Source organism: Schistocerca nitens, chromosome 8 (genome assembly GCF_023898315.1).
Source record: "Schistocerca nitens isolate TAMUIC-IGC-003100 chromosome 8, iqSchNite1.1, whole genome shotgun sequence".
NCBI lineage: Eukaryota > Metazoa > Arthropoda > Insecta > Orthoptera > Acrididae > Schistocerca > Schistocerca nitens.
In genome coordinates, this window is record NC_064621.1 from 562,534,422 (window position 1) to 562,560,386 (window position 25,965).

The 25,965-nt window shown below is 42.2% G+C and overlaps 1 protein-coding gene across 1 annotated transcript in view; it reads right to left on the reverse strand.

The window, feature by feature from the left end:
• The window catches only part of LOC126198721 (zinc finger protein basonuclin-1-like), a 345,685-nt gene that overhangs the window by 295,625 nt on the left and 24,095 nt on the right, over window positions 1-25,965 (reverse strand). Inside the window, exon 2 of the mRNA XM_049935240.1 lies at window positions 10,160-10,245. Coding sequence (XP_049791197.1) covers window positions 10,160-10,245 — 86 coding nt within the window. The remainder of the gene's footprint in view (window positions 1-10,159; window positions 10,246-25,965) is intronic.

The following is a 25,965-nucleotide window of genomic DNA, read 5'->3' on the forward strand; positions in this document are numbered from 1 at the left end:
AACGTAAACTTAGTGGAATTCAAGAGAACCTTTGGCGCCTGGAACAGAGTAGGGGGTAAGTGAGAGTGGTACACGAAGTACCCTTAGCTGGACACTGTAACTTATCTTGCAGAGTGTAGACATAGATATAGAAAGGGCTAATGATTACACGTTACCTTGTTCTGCTGTCCACATGACCTGTTCGGGAAATGTGTTCTTATTTCGACATCTAGTGAATCCGACAACGCTTCGAAATTGCTAAGTATGGATGTGAATTGGATATACGTCCTGATCTCCTTCTCTCCTCCCTCCCCCCTCTCCTTCCATCTCCTCCTCCTCCATCTTCTCCACTTCCTCCTACCCTGTCTCTCTCCACCTTCTCCTCTCTCTGCCGTGTCCTCTTTCCTTCTTTCTATAACCATTTCCTCACCTTCCTCCCCTCTGTACATCGCCTCTTCGCCACCTCTCACTGACCTTGAGCTATGTTTATTGTTATAGCTAACGAAAACTTGACTGGAAATTGAAGTCGCTTAAAATAAGTGGGTAAATCGGTTGGAATCATTGGTACACGGGATATGAGAAAGACTTCTACAACTGCTGGATCTGTGAGCGTAGTAGTTTGAATTACAACCTTTCGCATCGTTTTAATTTACAAACTGGTGGGATTACACAGCTTTGCACGAATCCTTATAATCATAAGGCGATAAGCCACGTATACAGTTTTCGTACTTTCTGTTCAAATCGACTGTGGTAAAGTGAACAAAATAGCACATAGTTGTGCGTACATTTTTGTTTAAAATTATAATAAGGGGGAAGAATACATATAGGAGAACAATCTGTCTAAAGCTTTAAATGCCCTGCTGTTGTAGTTAATAATAACTGCCAGAAAGAAAACGAAGCGGCACATTTTGACAGCACAGCATTTTCTTTATCGAGTTAGTTTGAAAGGAAAACGTGTAGATCCCTCTTTAAAAAAGTAAATAGGCTGCGTCCGTCTGATTATTATTAGAGCATTTTGCAAAATTTTGAAGTAAGACGGTCAAGAACTTTTCGAGATATTTACTAACAGTTGAATATTGTGAAAAAGTTGGAAGTGTCATGTAAGAATTTGTAGTAAGTCGACCAAGACCTTTTCAAGGTGTTTGCTAACAACTTTGCCATCTATATATATATATATATATATATATATATATATATATATATATATATATATATACGTGTGTTTGCTATTTGAATATCGCGTAAAAAAACAATATTTCCTCTCCGTAAATTATTATGTACATATTTAAATACCATATATATTGTTTAAAAGATTTCTACTTATTTCTACTTTTTTCGTCCGAACTTTTATTAGAGTGTCACTAAAAAATATTAATTAAATCGGTTAAGAGGCCTTTGATGTTTGCTTTATATAGTATATGTATATTTATAAACAACATATTTTTTAAAAATATAACCGATGCCCGCCCGACATTTCATTGGCTTATTGTGTAAAAATTTTAAGTAAATCGGTCAAGAACTTTTAGAGAGTGTTGGTAACAATGTAAGTAAGGACTTCTCTTTGAACAGTAGTGTAGCTATTAAATATATATTTGTGTACCACGTATATTTAAAATTTGTAGCCTACGTCCATCCGAAGGTTTATTACAGTATACTGCAAATATCTGAAGTAAACTGGTCAAGAATTTGTCGAGATTTTTTATGACCTCACCCGTTTATATGGTAAATATAGATCTATGCACCATATATATTAAAAAAATATGCAGCCCATGTCCATCCGAACGTTTATTACAGTATTGTGTAAAAATCTGAAGTAAATCGCTCTAGTAGTTTTCTAGACTTTTAGTAACAACTTTGAACAACAACGTACAGTACTACAGATTTCCATTCGGCCTTTAGCGTAAGATGTCGTTACTTGCCCTCTTAGCAAGTCCAGTTGCCCATTCAAGTATCTGATTATTTTCATTGTTTCAGTGCATCTGTGGCGTTTCAGCAGCGCTTCAGGAGGTTTGTTGGCTAGCGTACCTGGCCGCTCTGCCCACCGCCGTTGCACCTCCCCGCCATTCCTGTGTGCAGAGGTATCGTAACGATGCTCCAGTACTTACCCATGCCGCCCCTTTGTATAGTGAAAGTGCCTGATGATAGTACGCTCGTGTCCGTTATTCCATCCTCTCGTGGCGTTAGTCTCTCAGACACCTGTATCTCTTAAGAGCCTGCAGTTTGCTGCTACGAAAGCACCGGCGCCTGCAGATGATCTCCTTATTTCTTTTATCGAGCAGACGTCATGGAAAGTGCCTGCCGCATAGTTCCCTTTTACTTAGTAGTAGTATGTATTATTGTACGTATAGAGTTAGGCAACAAGGGTTGAAATAGAGGGTAAGTCTGCGCACTAGATGTATTCGAGTTTTATTAATCGCGCGGTTGGTTATTCTTCTCGGTACGAAAGAATTCTTGGGCATTGTTGCAGTAGTTTCGTTGTTCTCCTGGCGCTAACTGCCGAGCAGTGCGGTAAAAAAGATTTTACGATAGTTTCACACAAATTTTGTCTTTGGAAAGTAACCTATAGCTCAGGCAATAATGACCTTAGGAAGTTTGACTTCACACCACAATGTATGACGGAGTATTGTCATCCATGTGATTTATTAATGCGTGAAAATTCCTACTAAGCGTTTCCCATGTACAGAAAAAAACTACAGACGCGTAGTACGACGCTAATTTTCGCGTTGCAAATAGTGTTAAACTGTGCAGTGCGTAATCCACGGTTAAAGCTGAACACCTCCAGTGCCCTAACTTCAGACGGATTTACGAATGAACCCCAATCAGGATGAAGCGCCTTATTTGCCAAGAAGAAAAATTGCCAACTGGGGAGAGATCGGACTGTATGGAGGATGCGTAAGGGATTCCCAGAGAAAATTCTGCAGTGTAGTCGAAATAACCTTGGCAACACGTGGGCAGGCCCACGTGATTAGACTCACAGTCCTGATATAACCCCGTGCGATTTCCGTATTCTTTCATAATTCCATCTTTGAAGAAAGACACTCTTGGTCATCAATTTACCTCGGACGAAGAGGTGGACACCTGAGTACTGTCATGGTTCCCTAGGTAACCGCAAACAGTTATCCATGAAGCTGCTGACTGTCGTGGCTCACAGTGGGATAAATGTATTAAGAGTTATGGAGATTACTTTTGAAATAATAAACAGTTTTCTTACTATTTTCCACCTGTCTTGTTTTCATCTAACTGCCCCTTATTCGTAGGACATTACAGTTCATTTCGAGATTCCTCACTTAATTGTGAGTGTTGAAACGTCATAAGAAGGCTTTAGCAGGACAATTGGCCTCATCTTCAAGCACATGCTGGTAGCTCAACATTTGATTGTACACAGAACGTAATTGGCTTTTCAACAGTGCAGAAGGCTTATGCCTCGTATTTCGCCTTTCTTGGGAGTATCGTGTGTTTAGGGGTAATATTGTGCAAACGAAATAGCTTAGAAGAACCTAACGAGATGGATTCGTAAGTAGTATTCCGGTTTTAGGGGTCTTATCAGGAAGGCATGAAAACAGTCGAAGTGACAGAGTTACATTTTCCTGGAGATATATGAGTCTCAACTTTACCTTCGATAAGGATACAAGCTGAAGTAATGAAGTAAAATTTGTCCCATAGCCTGCATTTTCTTAATCTTATTTTTTTCTATATTTTTCTTTGAATTTGTTTGGGGCGGACGTCCGATGACACCCGTTCACGTTGTTCGTCGATCCATCCTGTTTTTTTTAAATTTGTTTTATTTATTACAGAGGGTAGCTAACTCTCTAACCGAATACGCTGAGCTTCCGTGCCGGCAGATACGAACGTGGGTCTCTGTCTTACGTGGCAGACGTACTAACCACTACACCGCCGCCGTGTTGTGGTTGCCACAGCTGCATGGACTACTCTAGTCCACTGGCCTCGCAAACACAACCTTCAATTCACATCTTCAGCCTATTTTCCCTTCTGAAACTATCCATCTTGCCAAGACTTTCTGATATTGGAACAGCATCCCAGCTTTGTACGTAATTGGGAAATACTGTCTGTACCTCAAACGTAGGTGAACTAATCGAAGATAAATTAGAGATTCATATGTCTCCCGAAAAGTGTAGTTCCTTCAGATCAATACATCACCTCTGCCTGAAGTTAAGGCAGACTTTCCTCGTTACTTACAAAGCTGGAGTGTTATTCCAGTGTTGGAGAGCCTCGGCAGTACTGACGATTTAAGAAGGGGAAAACATGCAAATGACGTGGACTGACGTTTCTATGAGGGAGTGCGTGCGACTAGGGCGGCCAGGTGTGCCGTGCGGTAGCTGTAATACCACCGTAGTGTAGTGGCTAGTATATCTGTCTAGCAAGCAAGATACCCGAACTCAAGACACTGCTGCGGCACAAGCTTTAAAATATTATTTCAGCTTCTGTCCCTAAATTTAGAGATCTGCTGCTGGTTTCTTAAGAGGTCAGTATAGCCCACACGATAGTGCAACAGAAATGCCCTGGGAACTGAAATGCGAATCTTTGCAGGAAAGACGACGTTGTTTTGCGAAAAGTTGTTGGCTAAATTTAGAGGCTCTGTATTGGAAGATCTCGAGGTTCAAGGCGCTGCAGTCCGGAACCACGCGACCGCTACGGTCGCAGGTTCGAATCCTGCCTAGGGCATGGATGTGTGTGATGTCCTTAGGTTAGTTAGGTTTAAGTAGTTCTAAGTTCTAGGGGACTGATGACGTCAGATGTTAAGTCCCATAGTGCTCAGAGCCATTTGAACCATTTGTATTGGAAGAAGACTCTGCGACCATTATGCTACCACCACCGTAGAGCTCGTTTGTGGTTTATCATAATAAAATAGTAGAGTTTAAGGCTCGTATAGAGCGACATAAGGTAACGAAAAGTTCCACGCTATGGTCGCACTGGACCAATCTGGCCAGACAGACCGCGACACATTCTGCCATTGGCGTCACTGGATGCGGTATGGACAGGCATGTGGATGGTACTCCGCTCTCCCGATTGTTGTCTGGTTCTCGACTTCGGAACCGCTAATAAGCTGTCGAGTAACTCCTCAGTTGGCTTCACCAGACTGAGTGCAACCTGTACCAGCCCCAGCTTATCCCACCAACGAAAAATCCCTGATGCTACCGGGAATCGAACCGTGCTCCTCTACACGCCACGCTGACCGCTCTGTTACAAAGAGGGTCAGATATCGATATGCACAGTCAGTATTACCTCGCCCCCGTACGTGAATAGAAGAGGAAAGAAAATCGATTGTGTTGGCGCCTCGTACTCTCTACCATGCACTTTACAATGTTTTTCGGAATATATGCACTCCTAATATTGTGTCGGACCTCCTTTTGCGCTGCACAGTGCAGCATCTCAGCGTGACATGGACTCAGCGAGTCGTTGGAACTCCTTTGCTGAAATACTGCCTCTATATCCGTCTATAATTACGAAATATTTGGCGGTGCAGGATGTTGTGCACGAACTGACCTCTCGATTCAGTCCCACAGATATTGTATGGGATTCATGTCGGGAGGTCTGGGTGGCTAAATCATTCACTCGAATTGTCGAGAATGTTCCTCAAACAAGTCACGAACAACTGTGGCTGGAAGACATGACGTCGTTGTTTGGAAACGTGGAGTCCATAAATGGCTGAAAACGGCTCCAAGTACCTCTTACCAGAGGAGCCAGTCCATTCCACGTAAACACAGCCGTCACTATTATGGAGTGAACACTAGTTTGCACAGTGTCTCGATGACAGCTTCAGTCCATGGGATCGTGGGGTCTGCGCCACACTACCCTCAGCTCTTACAAACTATATTTTAACCGATAGCGAGGCGAGTGTTGTTCGTGTCTTAAGATTTTGTGTGTGACCGGAACTCTTCCCAAAATCCTGTAAAGTTTATCAAAAAAATGGTTCAAATGGCTCTGAGCACTATGGGACTCAACTGCTGAGGTCATTAGTCCCCTAGAACTTAGAATTAGTTAAACCTAACTAACCTAAGGACATCACAAACATCCATGCCCGAGGCAGGATTCGAACCTGCGACCGTAGCGGTCTTGCGGTTCCAGACTGCAGCGCCTTTAACAGCACGGCCACTTCGGCCGGCGTTTATCAAAACTAGACATGGTTGTCTCACTGGGTACTCCGCGATCGTTCATTAAATAAAATATGGCGTTTCAGTCTTCGATCGCTATTCTTTATTTTCAATTACCGGTTTCGGGCTAGCTGCCCATCTTCAGATCTGTTAGACAATGTTAAAAATGTAATTAATAAGAGGGATACAGTTAGTGATAAAAATATCTTAGTTTACAAAAAGAAATTTTGTAACGTATTAAATGCCAACATACCATATGTTGTAGTTACAGAGTAACTTGTCCGTACAGAACACAAAATTCACTGTCATAAGTAAAGTAATTTCAAGCTGTTCAAACATTATATCGCAGTATTTAAGAGTAACCTGACTGGTAACAGTAAAAAGTGCCTTCTACCTATAACAATTGTGCATCTGTTATTTCGCGGTATATATTAATGGCGAATATTCTTTTTAATAAAACAATTTTTAAGGTAATAACATATGAATAATCTTTTTGAGTCGACCATGAAACGAAAAATTTTTCCATTAATTTAAAATTTCTTTATAAAGAAACATAAACTATAATTAAAATGTAGATATTCTTCCGAAAATGTGCGTTTGCTCTTCTTTGTTTTTTGATTGGTGGTGGAGCGGATTTCCCTACGTCAGAACGTATACAACGCCACGCCGAGTTGTCTTGCGCCGCGCCCAGTTCACCTCGCCGCCAGTACGCTGAGGGCCGCTCCGCTGTAGCTGTCTCTCACTGGGGCGTGCTGTTGCATTCAAGAGTAAGCCTAAAACACGTCTTTAAAAATCTCATAATAATTCCTGTGCATAAAATCACTTTGCTCATTAAGTAGTAGGCCTGGGGTTTTTTCTTTGATGTGCGTATATTTCAATCTCTTCGAGCACGTTGAGATAGAGACTTTTTGGAGCTTTATGTAGCACCTCCATTTGTTCATTTATATTACTCACTTCATGTCTACTCTCTTTTACATGTGTTCCAAATGCTGTTCGATTGCTATGACTGCAATGTTCCCTGTATCGAATTTCAAAATTCCGCCCTGTTTGTCCTATATAATAACTGTCACATTCAGCACATTTAATCTTATATACTCCGGAATTATTGTAAAACAAAGAAGAGCAAACGCACATTTTCGGAAGAATATCTACATCTTAATTATATTTTATGTTTCTTTATAAAGAAATTTTAAATTAATGGAAAAATTTTTCGTTTCATGGTCCACTCAAAAAGATTATTCATATGTTATTACCTTTAAAATTGTTTTATGAAAAAGAATATTCGCCATTCGTCGAAATAACAGATGCACAATTGTTATAGGTAGAAGGCACTTTTTACTGTTACCAGTCAGGTTACTCTTAAATACTGCGATATAATGTTTTAACAGCTTGAAATTACTTTACTTATGACAGTGAACTTAGTGTTCCGTACGGACAAGTTACTCTGTAACTACAACATATGGTATGTTGGCATTTAATACGTTCCAAAATTTCTTTTTGTAAACTAAGATATTTTTATCACTAACTGTATCCCTCTTATTAATTACATTTTTAACATTGTCTAACAGATCTGAAGATGGGCAGCTAGCCCGAAACCGGTAATTGAAAATAAAGAATAGCGATCGAAGACTGAAACGCCATATTTTATCCTGTAAAGTGTCACCGAGTGGCTGGATCAGGTATTATTTCTAAGTCGTCATCCAGCCACGGTTATTTGTCACTTTTTAACAACACCTTTCCAGGTAATTTATCCATAATTATTTTTAGTGATCCCGCTGTGTCACGCTGCGGTTTTATTACGGGCTTTTCTGAGCATCACCTTCTTGGGGCTGCTTTACATTGCATGTTCCTGGGATGACACGTAGTTTTCCAGTTTATTGATTTTCGTCCATAGGTTGAGGAAATCATCTTCGGTCAAACATTAATGCAAGGGCGCTGATGACCTTGCTGTTTAGCGCCCACCACCATAAATCATCATCATCATCATCATCATCAGCGATACTACCTTCATCTGTGTATGTATGTACTGCTAGACCTTGACTTTTGTGACGTCAGTGTGCCTCTAAATTGGATGTGTATTCAAGGGCAGCCACAAGTCGCACTTAGTTTGCATTATTGACCAGTTCCGTTCTTTAATCCGAACCAACACCACCAGAAGCTCTGGAATTTACAGTTTGAAGTGCGGTAGTTGACTGTTACACTAATCAGCAAAACTACTAATAAAACACTGATTGCGGCTATCGTGGGAAACTTCAACATTCGCTGTTTCACTGGCTAAGGATGTGTTTTATTGTCTTTAAAAATATTGGAGTGTAGAGTGGAATATAGAGACAGCATTAAAGCTGATAGAGCCTTATCGTGAACAGGAATGTTTATCGGCAACTACGAACTGCGATTGTAAAAATAAACTGAAAAGACTAGACGCTTGAAGGGAAATAACCCAGCTATTAGAGAATGATATGCACGACGTGGATAAGAAAATGGTGGCTTTAATGTTATCTTTTCGTCGTAAACGACGAAGGAAACAAACGAAACTGTGAGTGACTATTAATGGATATATAATTAATACGCTACTTGACAACAATAACAACACAGGAGCAACAATGGCAAGTTACGAGCCAACTGCGATTCCACATGGCCGTATCGTTTGGCCTCAAACCCTTCGTTTGTGTGCATGAGAATTCGAATGCCAGTGCGCCACCGACCAATATTCGGCTGAATCCAGTCTCTGTCGTTCGAGCCAGCCGGATTGGCCGAGCGGTTCTAGGCGCTTCAGTCTGGAACCGCGCGGCCGCTACGGTCGCAGGTTCGAATCCTGCCTCGGGCATGGATGTGTGTGATGTCCTTAGGTTAGTTAGGTTTAAGTAGTTCTAAGTTCTAGGGGACTGATGACCTCAGCTGTTAAGTCCCATAGTGCTCAGAGGCATTTGAACCATCTGTCATTTGTTGGCCTTCGTTGGCCTAGGGTGTACGTGCGTTACGGAGAATGACAGAGAGCGATCTCGACAGCCAGTAGTCCCCCACACTATAAGCGAAAGGCTCTGAGCACTATGGGACTCAACTGCTGAGGTCATTAGTCCCCTAGAACTTAGAACTAGTTAAACCTAACTAACCTAAGGACATCACAAACACCCATGCCCGAGGCAGGATTCGAACCTGCGACCGTAGCGGTCTTGCGGTTCCAGACTGCAGCGCCTTTAACCGCACGGCCACTTCGGCCGGCTATAAGCGAAAGGAACAGGAAAGAAAATCGACAATATTGTCGCGATGTACTCTCCACCGTGCACTTTACAACGCCTTTCGGGTTATACATGTAGACGTAGGCTGCAGGATTTTGTCGAAGAGAGGACATTTAAGCGAATGTTGGAGAATATTTTTAAGTCATCTTACAGGTGAACAGTTCCAGGATATCAGAGATTATTGTGAAATCAAATTGTGACATTTGCTTCTGTGAAGAATCCAACTACTTTGCTGCAGCGCGGAAGATTTATTTCACATGTTTCACCTAGCTTGTGAATATCGTTTTCAGACAACAAGAAACAGAACCGTTCATTATCATGATACATGGCAACATAATTAATTTCTTATTCAATTATCATTAGTTAGACGCACAAGTTGATGACATAAGCTCAGCTGTGTATTTCCCTTAACCTTGATCAGTCGATGTAAAGTGTTACTACCACACTACTCAGGGAATGTCATAAATTGCGATCATAACGTTGTAGTGCCGTAAAGAAACGAACACCATTGCCAGGAAACGATCGTGATAGCTATGCTACGAGCCCTCACGAAGACAAAGGTTGTGTGATCTGCAATTACGTAATACATACGCACCGTCCAGCGTCAGGCTCTGGACGTCAGACGGCGCACGTGCAAGTTGTCTGTGTACAGTACATGGCCATTGTTCGTCTGGTGAACAACGTGACGAGCGGATGTTGGAGGAGGCTGAAAATGAAGGCATAATGCGTGGCGTATCATGCACGGAGAGAGAGAGAGAGATCGCAGGTGGAGAATGCGTTGTGAGGAGAGCTGCGCCGGAGAGCTGTTTGGCGGGTAATCACACTTACCCCTTCCACAGGCCCGCCAGTCGGCGACGGGCTCGGCGCTGATTGGCCAGCCTCCGCTCTGGGCGCCTGCAGCCGGTAGTCCTCGCCTGCGAACAAAATATGTTTCATTCCGACAAGCAGTAGGTCCACAGTGCGGCCAACACTGAGGATCACTGTGCCCTACCATCGTGACGTTCATTCTACAACGTGTTCTATACGAGCGTCTTTCTTATTTAACTTGACTGGTTGTCACGGAGCACTTCACATGTCAGCTTCGCCAACAACGCCAGTGGTCAGTTGACTGTGCCGAGTACGAAGTTCTGCAATCCTGAGCGAGCTGAAGACTGCGCATGCGTTCAAACGGGCAGTGTTGGTGTCGTCATTGAACATCGAAAGTTAATCTATTTCACGCAGTGACCACTCACGGCATAGTAACGGACTTTGTGCATTTGTGTCTTATTATTCTTTATTCTATTCTCTGTTTTCGTCGAAAATGGCGGCTGTTGCTTGAGGACTCTACACGTTTTCTGCGATGATTGTCTCACAAGAGTAACCAAAAACCTGATGGAAAAAGTTTTACAATACATGGGCAAAAGCCTGCTATATGCAGTAAGTGAAAACAGTAATGAAAATAGTTTCTTTAAAGAAATAGCTCTTTTGAAGGACAAAAATACACTTCTTACATTATTTGGCCCCTACAGTAAAAATAAGGCAAGAAAGATAAAGCAAAATGGCACTACCCAATGCCTTCTAAGTATTGTTTGGTGTGATCTGAATGTACATATTTTCTTCAGCAAATAAATGTTGATATCTTGAAATGTGTCTAAGACACATTTTCCCAGTCGTTCAGTTCCTAGCAGTATACAAAACAAACCATACGACCATTGGCCCCGAAATTGGTCATGAATTCTCTTTTCACCGTTAATTAACTCTACTATTATTATATGACTATATTCCAACTTTCTGTGAGATGAACCGTCCCTCATCACTTCACTTTCACAACTCAATACAGGGCTAAACAAATACATGTTGCCAATTTGTCTAATGGGAACGTGACATTCTGTTGACGGGTATCTGACAAAAAGTTTCTGCACCAATCTGCACACCAGTACAGAAGACAGCGTTTGGCATACACAATTTTGGCACCAACGTGTAAACAAAGAGGAGCACTTGTGACAAGCGAGACTCAGTTCAGAAGTAAAACGCTACCGGCGCTGCAGTATCTTTCCAATCGGCACAAGCAAGTCTCTGGTGTACAAAGGGTTTAAGAGATCAAGAGAGGCCTCACATGCTGACAGACCTTTTGATATATGGAACAAAAGGTCTTTCTTTGCCTGTACACGGAATTTTATTCCTATCAGTATCCAGACAGTTGTCAACATTACTTAGTAGTACAATGTAGAATATTTGCCATGTCCTGTTAATTCTATTAGTAATTAAATGTCTGTGTATAGTGCTCTCTACTCTTCTACGTTTCTTGAAATCAGAAGCGTGCTTAGAAAATGGACAGTCAACTGCTGAAGCTTACGAGCGTTTTTATGAATCGAAGTAGGACATGAAATATACCAACTGCTACACCGCCGGAAGAATTTACCTATGATGGAAATGTTTCTTACAGCATCTGTAAATAAATTTCAGTCACGAAACATGTGGAGTATTTAAGTACTAAGAACTATTGCTGTAGCAGTAAATACGATTTGCACATATCTATACTTGTGTTCCTTATCTAGATTTAATGTTTACTTTTCTACTGATCGCTTTTGAGTTTTCATTTGAATATGACAAAGTCGATCGTAAAGATTTTATTAGTTCATCTGCATTCATACTCTATTCGTGTTACTACTTGGTATGGATTCCCACTATAGTATGAACAGTCCATATGAGTGCAACATTCTTTCCAATAATTTACAGTCTCCTTGCAAGTCTTGTAACACTTCATACGTAAAGGCTATTAAAATGACGCTGAATGTGATCTTTTAGCAATATGAAAGCTGGGCGCTGGCTGCATAGATTCATGACAAACAGGGCAGATTTTCTTCGATCTGCCCTCTTTTCCGATAAACGTACTTGTTAAAGCTATAGATCGACGCACCATACTCAAGAATAGGGCGAAAGATGGTATTGTATGACACCTGTTTTGTGGGTGAATTACACATCGACAGCATTTTACCTGTAAATCTCACTCCATCATCTTCCTTGCTCGACGTCTGGATTTATGTGGACGTCGCAGTTTAAATTGCTCCGAAGAGATACTCCTAGTTACGTGACAACTACAGCTGATTCCAGAGACTGATCGCCGATCGTCTAGTCACACGATATTTGTTTTTTTTTTTTCTGTCTACGTACGTGTGTCGCACTGTATTCATTTATTCTAAGGATCATCTGTCAGTCTTTGTGCCAAGTGGTGTTCATCTTCAAATCGTCCTGCTCTTCGGAATAATTTGCAACGACAGTACCTCGCTGCAAACGTTCTAAGTGTATTTTCTTCACAAAATGCATTTTTATTACTATCGCGTTCTCGGTACACTGTTGTATATCTCTAGACCTGTTCCAAGAGTCAAATAATGAAGAAAACGTTTCGAACATTCGTTGTTAGATGGTACATGGTCTTTCTGCCAAGCAGTGGTTCCATCTGGATTACCGTGAGCCAAGGACTCCTCCATTTAGTCAGAGATCATTGGAAGAGGTAACACAGGGATTTTACAGTTACAGGAAAACGAAGAGAGGTAAGCAAGATTAACGCTTTAAGCGACAAATCTCACGTTTGTCAGGAGAATGAAGAAAACGTTGTATCTCTTTCCGTACATAACTACTTTGAACCGAAAAAGATTGAGAACTGATTCTGATACCACAGAATTATGCTGCCCACATCATTGCAAAAAATAATAAGGCGAATTACAAAACAAATAATTTATTTAGAATGTTCTACGTGTCATAGCAGGAAAAGATTGGGCCTAAGAGCCAATAAGCCAATTCACTTCGGGCACCATTTTCAAAGATTCTCGTTCGAGCATCTGGTTCAGATGATTATTCGCATTTACTAAGCCATTTTATGAATTCGTCACTTACCTTCTGTATGAAGAGAGAGAGACACGGATGTGTGAGATATATAGAATGTCAAGAAGTGAAAATGAAATCACCAAAACCTAGTTAAGTACTTACCATCTAATTTCGCTGAGGAGACGTACCTATGAGTTATTAAAAATAATGGATATTCGTTTTGTTAAGTTTATTTGACAAGACGTGTGAAAAGAATAGTACGTTGTATTACCGAGGAAAGGTATGTACAAAGTAGAAATGAGGAAGCCTGATATGTAGCGGCCCAATGTCGAAACGTCGAATACAGCTGGGAGTGCGCTGTGCTGATTCCATGCACCTGCCGCGCTGGTTAGCCGCGAGGTCTGTGGCGCCTTGCAACGGTTCGCGCGGCTACCGCCGCCGGAGTTTCGAGTCATTCCTCGGGCATGGGTGTGTGGGCTGTCATTAGCGTAAGTTACTTTAAGTTAGATTTAGTAGTGTGTAGGCCTACGGACCGATGACCCCATCGGTTTGGTTCAAAATGGTTCAAATGGCTCTGAGCACTATGGGACTTAACATCTTAGGTCGTCAGTCCCCTAGAACTACTTAAACCTAACTAACCTAAGTACATCACACACATCCATGCCCGAGGCAGGATTCGAACCTGCGACAACAACGGTCTTTCGGCTCCAGACTGTAGCGCCTAGAACCGCACGGCCACCGCGGCCGGCATCAGTTTGCTCCCATAGGACCTTACCACCACCATCACCATCACGACCACCATCACAACCACCACCACCTCCATACACCTCAGTTCCACACTCTATAGAGAATGACTCAGGATGATACGGCGGTCGGAAGATTGTCGCATGGTCTTCAGGGCCTGATCGTGCGGTTTCCTTTCTTCTTTTTCTTTTTGTATCGAATTGTTCCGTATATCAACAGGACATTATCAGCGTATGAGTACCGATATTGTTGTTGTTGTTGTTGTTGTGGTCCTCAGTCCTGAGACTGGTTTGATGCAGCTCTCCATGCTACTCTATCCTGTGCAAGCTTCTTCATCTCCCAGTACCTACTGCAACTTACATCCTTCTGAATCTGCTTAGTGTATTCATCTCTTGGTCTCCCTCTACGATTTTTATCCTCCACGCTGCCCTCAGATGCTAAATTTGTGATCCCTTGATACCTCAAAACATGTCCTACCAACCGATCCCTTCTTCTGGTCAAGTTGTGCCACAAACTTCTCTTCTCCCCAATCCTATTCAATACCTCCTCATTAGTTACGTGATCTACCCACCTTATCTTCAGCATTCTTCTGTAGCACCACATTTCGAAAGCTTCTATTCTCTTCTTGTCCAAACTGGTTATCGTCCATGTTTCACTTCCATACATGGCTACACTCCATACAAATACTTTCAGAAACGACTTTCTGACACTTAAATCTATACTCGATGTTAACAAATTTCTCTTCTTCAGAAACGCTTTCCTTCCCATTGCCAGTCTACATTTTATATCCTCTCTACTTCGACCATCATCAGTTATTTTGCTCCCTAAATAGCAAAACTCCTTTACTACTTTAAGTGTCTCATTTCCTAATCTAATTCCCTCAGCATCACCTGATTTAATTTGACTACATTCCATTATCCTCGTTTTGCTTTTGTTGATGTTCATCTTATATCCTCCTTTCAAGACACTGTCCATTCCGTTCAACTGCTCTTCCAAGTCCTTTGCTGTCTCTGACAGAATTACAATGTCATCGGCGAACCTCAAAGTTTTTACTTCTTCTCCATGAATTTTAATACCTACTCCGAATTTTTCTTTTGTTTCCTTTACTGCTTGCTCAATATACAGATTGAATAACATCGGGGAGAGGCTACAACCCTGTCTCACTCCTGTCGCAACCACTGCTTCCCTTTCATGCCCCTCGACTCTTATAACTGCCATCTGGTTTCTGTACAAATTGTAAATACCCTTTCGCTCCTTGTATTTTACCCCTGCCACCTTCAGAATTTGAAAAAGAGTATTCCAGTTAACGTTGTCAAAAGCTTTCTCTAAGTCTACAATTGCTAGAAACGTAGGTTTGCCTTTTCTTAATCTTTCTTCTAAGGTAAGTCGTAAGGTTAGTATTGCCTCAGGTGTTCCAACATTTCTACGGAATCCAAACTGATCTTCCCCGAGGTCCACTTCTACCAGTTTTTCCATTCGTCTGTAAAGAATTCGCGTTAGTATTTTGCAGCTGTGACTTATTAAACTGATAGTTCGGTAATTTTCACATCTGTCAACACCTGCTTTCTTTGGGATTGGAATTATTATATTCTTCTTGAAGTCTGTGGGTATTTCGCCTGTCTCATACATCTTGCTCACCAGATGGTAGAGTTTTGTCATGAATGGCTCTCTCAAGGCCATCAGTAGTTCTAATGGAATGTTGTCTACTCCCGGGGCCTTGTTTCGACTCAGGTCTTTCAGTGCCCTGTCAAACTCTTCACGCAGTATCTTATCTCCCATTTCATCTTCATCTACATCCTCTTCCATTTCCATAATATTGTCCTCAAGTACATCGCCCTTGTATAAACCCTCTATATATTCCTTCCACCTTTCTGCCTTCCCTTCTTTGCTTAGAACTGGGTTGCCATGTGAGCTCTTGATATTCATATAAGTGGTTCTCTTCTCTCCAAAGGTCTCTTCAATTTTCCTGTAGGCAGTATCTATCTTACCCCTAGTGAGACAAGCCTCTACATCCTTACATTTGTCCTCTAGCCATCCCTGCTTAGCCATTTTGAACTTCCTGTCGATCTCATTTTTGAGACGTTTGTATTCCTTTTTGCCTGCTTCATTTACTGCATTTTTATATTTTCTCCTTTCATCAATTAAATTCAGTATTTCTTCTGTTACCCAAGGATTTCTATTAGCCCTCTTTTTACCTACTTGATCCTCTGCTGCCTTCACTACTTCATCCCTCAGAGCTACCCATTCTTCTTCTACTGTATTTCTTTCCCCCATTCCTGTCAATTGTTCCCTTATGCTCTCCCTGAAACTCTCTACAACCTCTGGTTCTTTCAGTTTATCCAGGTCCCATCTCCTTAAATTCCCACCTTTTTGTAGTTTCGTCAGTTTCAATCTGCAGTTTATAACCAATAGATTGTGGTCAGAATCCACATCTGCCCCTAGAAATGTCTTACAATTTAAAACCTGGTTCCTAAATCTCTGTCTTACCATTATATAATCTATCTGATACCTTTTAGTATCTCCAGGATTCTTCCAGGTATACAACCTTCTTTTATGATTCTTGAACCAAGTGTTAGCTATGATTAAGTTATGCTCTGTGCAAAATTCTACAAGGCGGTTTCCTCTTTCATTTCTTCTCCCCAATCCATATTCACCTACTATGTTTCCTTCTCTCCCTTTTCCTACACTCGAATTCCAGTCACCCATGACTATTAAATTTTCGTCTCCCTTCACTACCTGAATAATTTCTTTTATCTCGTCATACATTTCATCAATTTCGTCATCATCTGCAGAGCTAGTTGGCATATAAACTTGTACTACTGTAGTAGGCATGGGTTTGTGTCTATCTTGGCCAGAATAATGCGTTCACTATGCTGTTTGTAGTAGCTAACCCGCACTCCTATTTTTTAATTCATTATTAAACCTACTCCTACATTACCCCTATTTGATTTTGTATTTATAACCCTGTAATCACCTGACCAAAAGTCTTGTTCCTCCTGCCACCAAACTTCACTAATTCCCACTATATCTAACTTTAACCTATCCATTTCCCTTTTTAAATTTTCTAACCTACCTGCCCGATTAAGGGATCTGACATTCTACGCTCCGATCCGTAGAATGCCAGTTTTCTTTCTCCTGATAACGACGTCCTCCTGAGTAGTCCCCGCCCGGAGATCCGAATGGGGGACTATTTTACCTCCGGAATATTTTACCCAAGAGGACGCCATCATCATTTAATCATACAGTAAAGCTGCATGTCCTCGGGAAAAATTACGGCTGTAGTTTCCCCTTGCTTTCAGCCGTTCGCAGTACCAGCACAGCAAGGCCGTTTTGGTTAATGTTACAAGGCCAGATCAGTCAATCATCCAGACTATTGCCCCTGCAACTACTGAAAAGGCTGCTGCCCCCCTTCAGGAACCACATGATTGTCTGGCCTCTCAACAGATACCCCTCCGTTGTGGTTGCACCTACGGTACGGCCATCTGTATCGCTGAGGCACGCAAGCCTCCCCACCAACGACAAGGTCCATGGTTCATGGGGGAAGTTATTTCTATAAAATGTCACTATTCCGGATATAGAGATATATACACTCCTGGAAATTGAAATAAGAACACCGTGAATTCATTGTCCCAGGAAGGGGAAACTTTATTGACACATTCCTGGGGTCAGATACATCACATGATCACACTGACAGAACCATAGGCACATAGACACAGGCAACAGAGCATGCACAATGTCGGCTCTAGTACAGTGTATATCCACTTTTCGCAGCAATGCAGGCTGCTATTCTCCCATGGAGACGATCGTAGAGATGCTGGATGTAGTCCTGTGGAACGGCTTGCCATGCCATTTCCACCTGGCGCCTCAGTTGGACCAGCGTTCGTGCTGGACGTGCAGACCGCGTGAGACGACGCTTCATCCAGTCCCAAACATGCTCAATGGGGGACAGATCCGGAGATCTTGCTGGCCAGGGTAGTTGACTTACACCTTCTAGAGCACGTTGGGTGGCACGGGATACATGCGGACGTGCATTGTCCTGTTGGAAGAGCAAGTTCCCTTGCCGATCTAGGAATGGTAGAACGATGGGTTCGATGACGTTTTGGATGTACCGTGCTCTATTCAGTGTCCCCTCGACGATCACCAGTTGTGTACGGCCAGTGTAGGAGATCGCTTCCCACACCATGATGCCGGGTGTTGGCCCTGTGTGCCTCGGTCGTATGCAGTCCTGATTGTGGCGCTCACCTGCACGGCGCCAAACACGCATACGACCATCATTGGCACCAAGGCAGAAGCGACTCTCATCGCTGAAGACGACACGTCTCCATTCGTCCCTCCATTCACGCCTGTCGCGACACCACTGGAGGCGGGCTGCACGATGTTGGGGCGTGAGCGGAAGACGGCGTAACGGTGTGCGGGACCGTAGCCCAGCTTCATGGAGACGGTTGCGAATGGTCCTCGCCGATACCCCAGGAGCAACAGTGTCCCTAATTTGCTGGGAAGTGGCGGTGCGGTCCCCTACGGCACTGCGTAGGATCCTACGGTCTTGGCGTGCATCCGTGCGTCGCTGCGGTCCGGTCCCAGGTCGACGGGCACGTGCACCTTCCGCCGACCACTGGCGACAACATCGATGTACTGTGGAGACCTCACGCCCCACGTGTTGAGCAATTCGGCGGTACGTCCACCCGGCCTCCCGCATGCCCACTATATGCCCTCGCTCAAAGTCCGTCAACTGCACATACGGTTCACGTCCACGCTGTCGCGGCATGCTACCAGTGTTAAAGTCTGCGATGGAGCTCCGTATGCCACGGCAAACTGGCTGACACTGACGGCGGCGGTGCACAAATGCTGCGCAGCTAGCGCCATTCGACGGCCAACACCACAGTTCCTGGTGTGTCCGCTGTGCCGTGCGTGTGATCATTGCTTGTACAGCCCTCTCGCAGTGTCCGGAGCAAGTATGGTGGGTCTGACACACCGGTGTCAATGTGTTCTTTTTTCCATTTCCAGGAGTGTAGTTACGATCTATGAGCACATTCTGCTCTGTTAGTACCAAATCCTACATTTTTACAACGACCTCATACGCGAAAAATGTTTACAAATGTAGCTAATTGTTTTAAGCCATTATTCGGTTACCGTTTCCATCCAGTAAAACTGGAGTTTCAGCCTACCAGAGCATTGAGGAGGCTTCGAAGAAAATGGAAGTAAAGCCTCTCCAGTTGTAAAAAGCAGTGAATCATTTGGGACAATGATTCACCAGGAAAAAGGATGACCAAAATTTACATCCCATCGACATCTTAAGTTATGGGAGACGGAGTACACTGGTGGTTAGACAAGACTGAGAGAAAGGACCCTTGGATCTTAAGCACAATGTCACCTCGCTTGGAGTTGAGATTTCCTATGTACGTTTGATTTATTTCGCTAGATTGGTGAGAATGCTCTGGTAGTGGGTCAAATAAGCAGAATATGCAAGACAAAGGATTCGAATACCAAATTCGACAGTTTTGGCCGCAACAGTTGCAGACTGAGGCGAGTAAATTCCACCCCAAAATCGAAATCTTGAAGTTTTCTTGATCAGGTTTGATATCTTTCTTCGAAATCTTAACGTTCACAGTTTTCGACTTCCTGTTCACATCAAAAAAGCCATTGACCGTTCGCGTCTCTCTCATTCGTAAATGTTCAACGTCCAGTCTTCATAAAATCTGACAGAATTTTTCTGCACTTGGATAGAGTTTTTCAGTGTAGTTCATACACTGTTTTTGAACAATCTTTTTACAAAAAGTTATATGCAGCACATGATTCATGACTGCTGCGACACAATGAACAGCACATTTTAGGTTTACTACACTCTTACATTATCTGAAGTGCAAAATACCGTTCGTCTACACTGGCAGCTATTGTAGAGAGCTATCATTCTGTTTCCTTGATCTTTCTGCCGCCTCCAAGAGAAACTCTTTCAGTTCCCTGTCTCTGTTATACGAAAATACTGCAGTTACAATTTTGGACGATTTCAACTGTCTGCTAAAGACAGTGCAAATACGCATAAGGTTTATTTTGTACAAGACAACATGAAACATGTGGACGTGTATAGAGAGGATCTGGTAAGTTTATGTTTAAGAGAACATTAAATTATTGTCTTCTTCACCTGTCGTTGGATATACTGTTATCAGATGGAAGGAATCTTCTACGTAACTGTTCTTAGAGTTGGCAGGTAGCAGTCATAAAAGGAAGGAGAAAATAGAAAAGTTCCATGTATTTGCCTACTTCAAAAAAGAAAATTATTTGACTGCGTAAAAAGAAATAAGGTCTTACTGTATTCTCTCTCTCTCTCTCTCTCTCTCTCTCTCTCTCTCTCTCTCTCTCTCTCACACACACACACACACAAACAAACACACTTTCTCTCTCTCTATCTCTATCTCTCCTACTTTATTCAATACAAAGGGTGAATCACCTAAAATTTGCACTGCAAATATTGCAGAAATGGAAAGCGATACTGATGTGCAGTTTTCATAGAATGTATTGGCCAATAAATAGTTTGTAATGATCCTTAGAAAGTGTATTTTTGTTGCAAATCTACACTTTTTTAAACTCAACGTCTGTAGACATTATCAGACTAAAACTACCGTAAATTAGACTGTCAGTGGCCTATGTTTCAGGATTCTAGGGCGAGTAGTTTAAGAAATATATTTTCAAAAGTTCCCACACCGACGCTTGTTTGCGCCCTTCAGCCTGCGTAGTTGCTAGGCACGGCGTTGTTATTTTTGCTTACAGTGTGCTTGTGTTTTCCTTGAGTGCATTGAAACTTGCTAGTCAGTTCCTGTGTGTCAGTCCAAGCAGTAGGTCGGGAGTGGAAGGTGGGATTTACTAATGCAGAAAACGTCAGCATGCTCATGGTGTATGCAGAGCGCAGGAAGAGTGTAGTTCGTTCTTCTACGGTGTATCAGGCACTATATCCCAATAGACGTCTTCCATCTCGGCAATTATTTATCAGCCTCTTCAACCAGTTACAGGAAAGTGACATACAAACTACACCCCATGATATGCAACAACGTGTTACTGCAGCCTGCTCGGATATCTCAGCTGAAATGATGGCACGGTAGCATCAGTCGTTCAATACCAGACTGCAGACTCGTGTTGCCGCCGCCAGGGGTCATTTTTAGCACAACCTGTGTCTCGCTACTGGTCAGAACCGACGTGACCAGTTTACGCACTTGTGTTGTTCTTTAGTGTGTGCTAACACAGCTACTGTACAAGTGTCGGTGTGGAAACTTTTCAAAATACTATATCTCGTAAAAGATTCGTATTAGAATCCTGCAAAAGACATCATCGACCTTCTGATTTATCTCATTTTTATTTTGTTAATGTTAATAGGCATTGTTCAATTTAAAAAGTGTGTGTTTACATAAAAAGTAGACTTTCCAAGTGTTATTGAAATCTGTTTATTGGCTAACAATACTAGCCTCTGTCTACCAATTCATTCTCTGAAAAAGTGAGTTTAGTTATAGGAGAACAAACAATGAACACCTCGGCGGAAGATTTAAAGGCATCATGACAAGAATAATGAAAACTGGTAAGAACCAAAAGTATCAATATGGAGACAAAACAAAGAAAGGAAACGTAATCATAGCTCAAGACAGAATTCAGCAGCAAAGTATTTTCAGTACCTAAGTGTGTTGGTCAAGCAGGACGTGACACGAAGTAAAGAAATAAAAACCGTAACTGGAATTGCCAAGAATGAAATTATCCAGAGGAAAATGTGTATACTGAGAGAATGAACCTACAGCTGAGAAAACGTTTCGTCAACCGTTTTGTGTGAATCGTATTGGAAAGAAACAGGGATAGTAAGGAAGCAGGACGAAAAGAAAGGGGTATATGGTGGTCGTTAGAAAGGATAAGATGGGCAGCAAGAGAGAACGGGTAAGTGCAAAAACCATTGGTACTGAAACATTACAAGATACAACAGAGAGAAAGAAGAACTAGCTAAGACACTTCTCAGAAAACAATGTTTGTTAACAGGTGCATTGGAAGGAAAAGTTAAATGAAAAAAAAAAGAGGAGAAGGAACAGATACAAGTTGATACATTAAGTGATACTGCTTAATAGTTATGCAGTTACGAAATCTTTGGAACACACAGAGAAGGATGGCGAGTAAGTATTGTCCAAAGACCTCGCTGTGAAGCAGAACACCAGATAATAATAATGCTTCATAAAACTCTTGCGTTAAGCTTCATTAGTAGTTATAAACGATACTTATAGCCATGTAATAACTTACAACGGAAATCTGTTCTTTGTTACGATACCGAAAATAGATAATCAGCTGTCACATAAATTAACTTTCTCTGACGTAAACAGTAGTTAATAGGACCGCGATTGAACTAGTAAGTTTATTGTCAATGAGTCAACCCAGTTACCGTCACTCACAAATATAAAGTTTGTTGAGATACGCAACGTTTTTCGGGTCTCACTGCTTCATCTTCAGGAAATGTATATAACTAACCTATGCATACAAAACGTATCTCAGTTAATTATTTATTTAATTAGTTAGTTAGTTACATGTTCCAAAGATCGTTTGAACGATTCTTTTACCGAAGTGATATGGAACGAGTCAGTTTGCAGGCTATGCGTACATGATCAATGCTAACATTAATGAAGGCATTATTATTTTTAGTCCTACTCATACAACACCACTTAATTTCTTTGCATTATTCTTGCACCTCCGATGTTGGTTAGCGATTAAGTTACCGTATGTCACTGACTGAAAACCTAGTGCAGTCAAATATCTTTACACAGTCTTAATGTGGGTATCACATTTAGCATCGAACAGACAGTGCCGGCCGTTGTGGCCGAGCGGTTCTAGGCCTTTCAGTCTGGAACCGCGGGACCGCTACGGTCGCAGGTTCGAATCCTGCCTCGGGCACGGATGTGTGTGATGTGCTTTGGTTAGTTAGGTTTAAGTAGTTCTAAGTTCTAGGGGACTGATGACATCAGATGTTAAGTCCCATAGTGCTCACAGCCATTTGAACCATTTTTGAACACACAGTTTTCAGCAATGTGTGTCACGTCATTAATCAAATGTCTATAGTTTGCCAAATACAAAACAGAACAGATTATTACAAAGTGTTTTAGCTAAGACGATTTAAGAAGCTGAAACAGCAGAATGGCTGACGTCCCAAACACATGCTTTTGTTTCATTGTTTAGGTGCTTTAGGAGTTCGATAAATGACATAATGAAATTGGCTTAAACCAACGTGTTCTGTGTTCAATGTGATGTCTACACGGAGACTATTATTTGCATAATGTAATTTGTCTGCTGTCTAGTGTTTGCGTGACGTGTGATGCTGACTCGTGAAATGCACAAAGAATTCGGAACATTATTAGGATCGGTAGAATGAGGGTTTTGTATAACAGCTCTTTCTTGGGTGGACAACATTTCGTGATTATTCCTCCAAAGAATCCCAGTCTTGTATTTGTCTTTCCTACTAATAGTTTTACATGATAGTTCTACTCTAAAACGTTTTTACGCATATTTCCTGATATTTAATTGGTTTGGCTGCTTCCAACGATTATTCGGAATCGTGCAATCATGTAACAACGGATCTTTCCGCCTATTAACGCCCAATAGGATATGTTTGTTGTTTGTTGGCGGTTAGCCGCCAAACCCAGGAATATGCGACGGTGGTCTACATGTCCAACTGGCTTTCACTACAAGTTTCTTGCGACTTCTCTGTGTGTAAGAGTTTTATCGGCGAATAGCTTCATGGATTATCCGACGTTACCCACTAGATCATTTAGATGTGTGTAGTGATCAGTGATTGTCCTACAACGTTCTCGTGGCATATGTCCGGAGGTCCTTTACCTCTGAAGATTTCTCTCGGTACCTCGTATCTTACATATGGTTTAGGTATTAATTTGCAGTGCAGTGCTCTTTTGTAAACATTTGGTTTTTGTGCTCACTTGGACATACCGGCGTCTGTGTAACAAAATCGCGTTATGCTTGTGGCACTCCTGCTGGACGTAGCTTGTTCCAGTGGTGGTCTTGTAAGGAGTTTTAACCTCCAGAATGTGATCGGCGTAGGGAAGCAAATCGTTAGCATAAGGTTTCGAATTACTAAACCTTTCGCCACTGCCCTGAGTACAATTTAAAATCTCCTAGAAGTGTCTCAATTCCGTTACAATGTATAACAGAGTATTACACTGTCCAGGCCGTACAGAAAATCGGAACTGACGCACGCGGTGTACTGGAAGACAAATAGGACTTAGTGCGACAACCCATTCGTTATGTATCATATTTCTTCGAAGGACGATGTGCTGCAGTTTATTACAACTTAAAAGCTCTTTGCGAGTCAGGAACTATGTCTCCTCAAAAAGAACTTGTTGGGGTGCAAGCTTTTTTTATGTTTCAACAGGATAGGTCAAACATATTAATCACGCTGCCACTAAATTTTCATTCAAACTTCAGGAAATCTACTTATTTCAAAGTACTAAAATTCTTGCATAATTGTTTGTACAATTTCCGGTCGCATATCAAGTCAGTTGGCGCAGTTTTTATGACAGTCAAATCGTAAACAGTAGAACTGGTTTGCAAATCTACATTTATATCTGAAATATGCAAGGTGTCTTATGCCATAGCTGAGGTCCCTAAAGGTGCACACACATGGAACTGTAAGCTTGATAAGCGTGCGTGGTCAAAGGGTTTTCTGAGAGCAAGGACCAGTCCCCTTTGCCTTCACCCTTTACAAGCATCAGCTGGCGCTTCGAAAAAATGTGACACCAAAGACGATGATTTGTTTGATTTGGCCGGAACTGCCGTAGTTAAGCGGGAAAAACGAAAGAGGAAACGTGATACGTAGGATACAGACTGATGGAAAAACTGCTGTTTCTCGTGTGTTGGCCGTTCTATGAATACTGTCGACTTGTGTAGTTCATCTCTTTCTGTCCCGGATTAAGAAATGCTTTCGATTGTTTCTTCCTGTTCTTCCTATAGGTGATATTGAGAAAATTTATGTTTTGATTATGATATGCATATCGGTATCATGTGATATGTAGTTTGCTGAAAGCACGACGTATGCAACACACCTCTTTGCCTCTTGAAACGAGATTACCTTTCATATACTGTGATACGAGGGCAGTTCAATAAGTAATGCAACACATTTTTTTCTCGGCTAATTTTGGTTGAAAAAAACGGAAATTTCTTGTGGAATATTTTCAAACATTCCCGCTTCGTCTCGTATAGTTTCATTGACTTCCGACAGGTGGCAGCCCTGTACGGAGCTGTTAAAATGGCGTCTGTAACGGATGTGCGTTGCAAACAACGGGCAGTGATCGAGTTTCTTTGGTGGAAAACCAGGGCATCTCAGATATTCATAGGCGCTTGCAGAATGTCTACGGTGATCTGGCAGTGGACAAAAGCACGGTGAGTCGTTGGGCAAAGCGTGTGTCATCATCGCCGCAAGGTCAAGCAAGACTGTCTGATCTCCCGCGTGCGGGCCGGCCGTGCACAGCTGTGACTCCTGCAATGGCGGAGCGTGCGAACACACTCGTTCGAGATGATCGACGGATCACCATCAAACAACTCAGTGCTCAACTTGACATCTCTGTTGGTAGTGCTGTCACAATTGTTCACCAGTTGGGATATTCAAAGGTTTGTTCCCGCTGGGTCCCTCGTTGTCTAACCGAACACCATAAAGAGCAAAGGAGAACCATCTGTGCGGAATTGCTTGCTCGTCATGTGGCTGAGGGTGACAATTTCTTGTCAAAGATTGTTACAGGCGATGAAACATGGGTTCATCACTTCGAACCTGAAACAAAACGGCAATCAATGGAGTGGCGCCACACCCACTCCCCTACCAAGAAAAAGTTTAAAGCCATACCCTCAGCCGGTAAAGTCATGGTTACAGTCTTCTGGGACGCTGAAGGGGTTATTCTGTTCGATGTCCTTCCCCATGGTCAAACGATCAACTCTGAAGTGTATTGTGCTACTCTTCAGAAATTGAAGAAACGACTTCAGCGTGTTCTCCTTCTTCATGACAACGCAAGACCTCACACAAGTCTTCGCACCCGAGAGGAGCTCACAAAACTTCAGTGGACTGT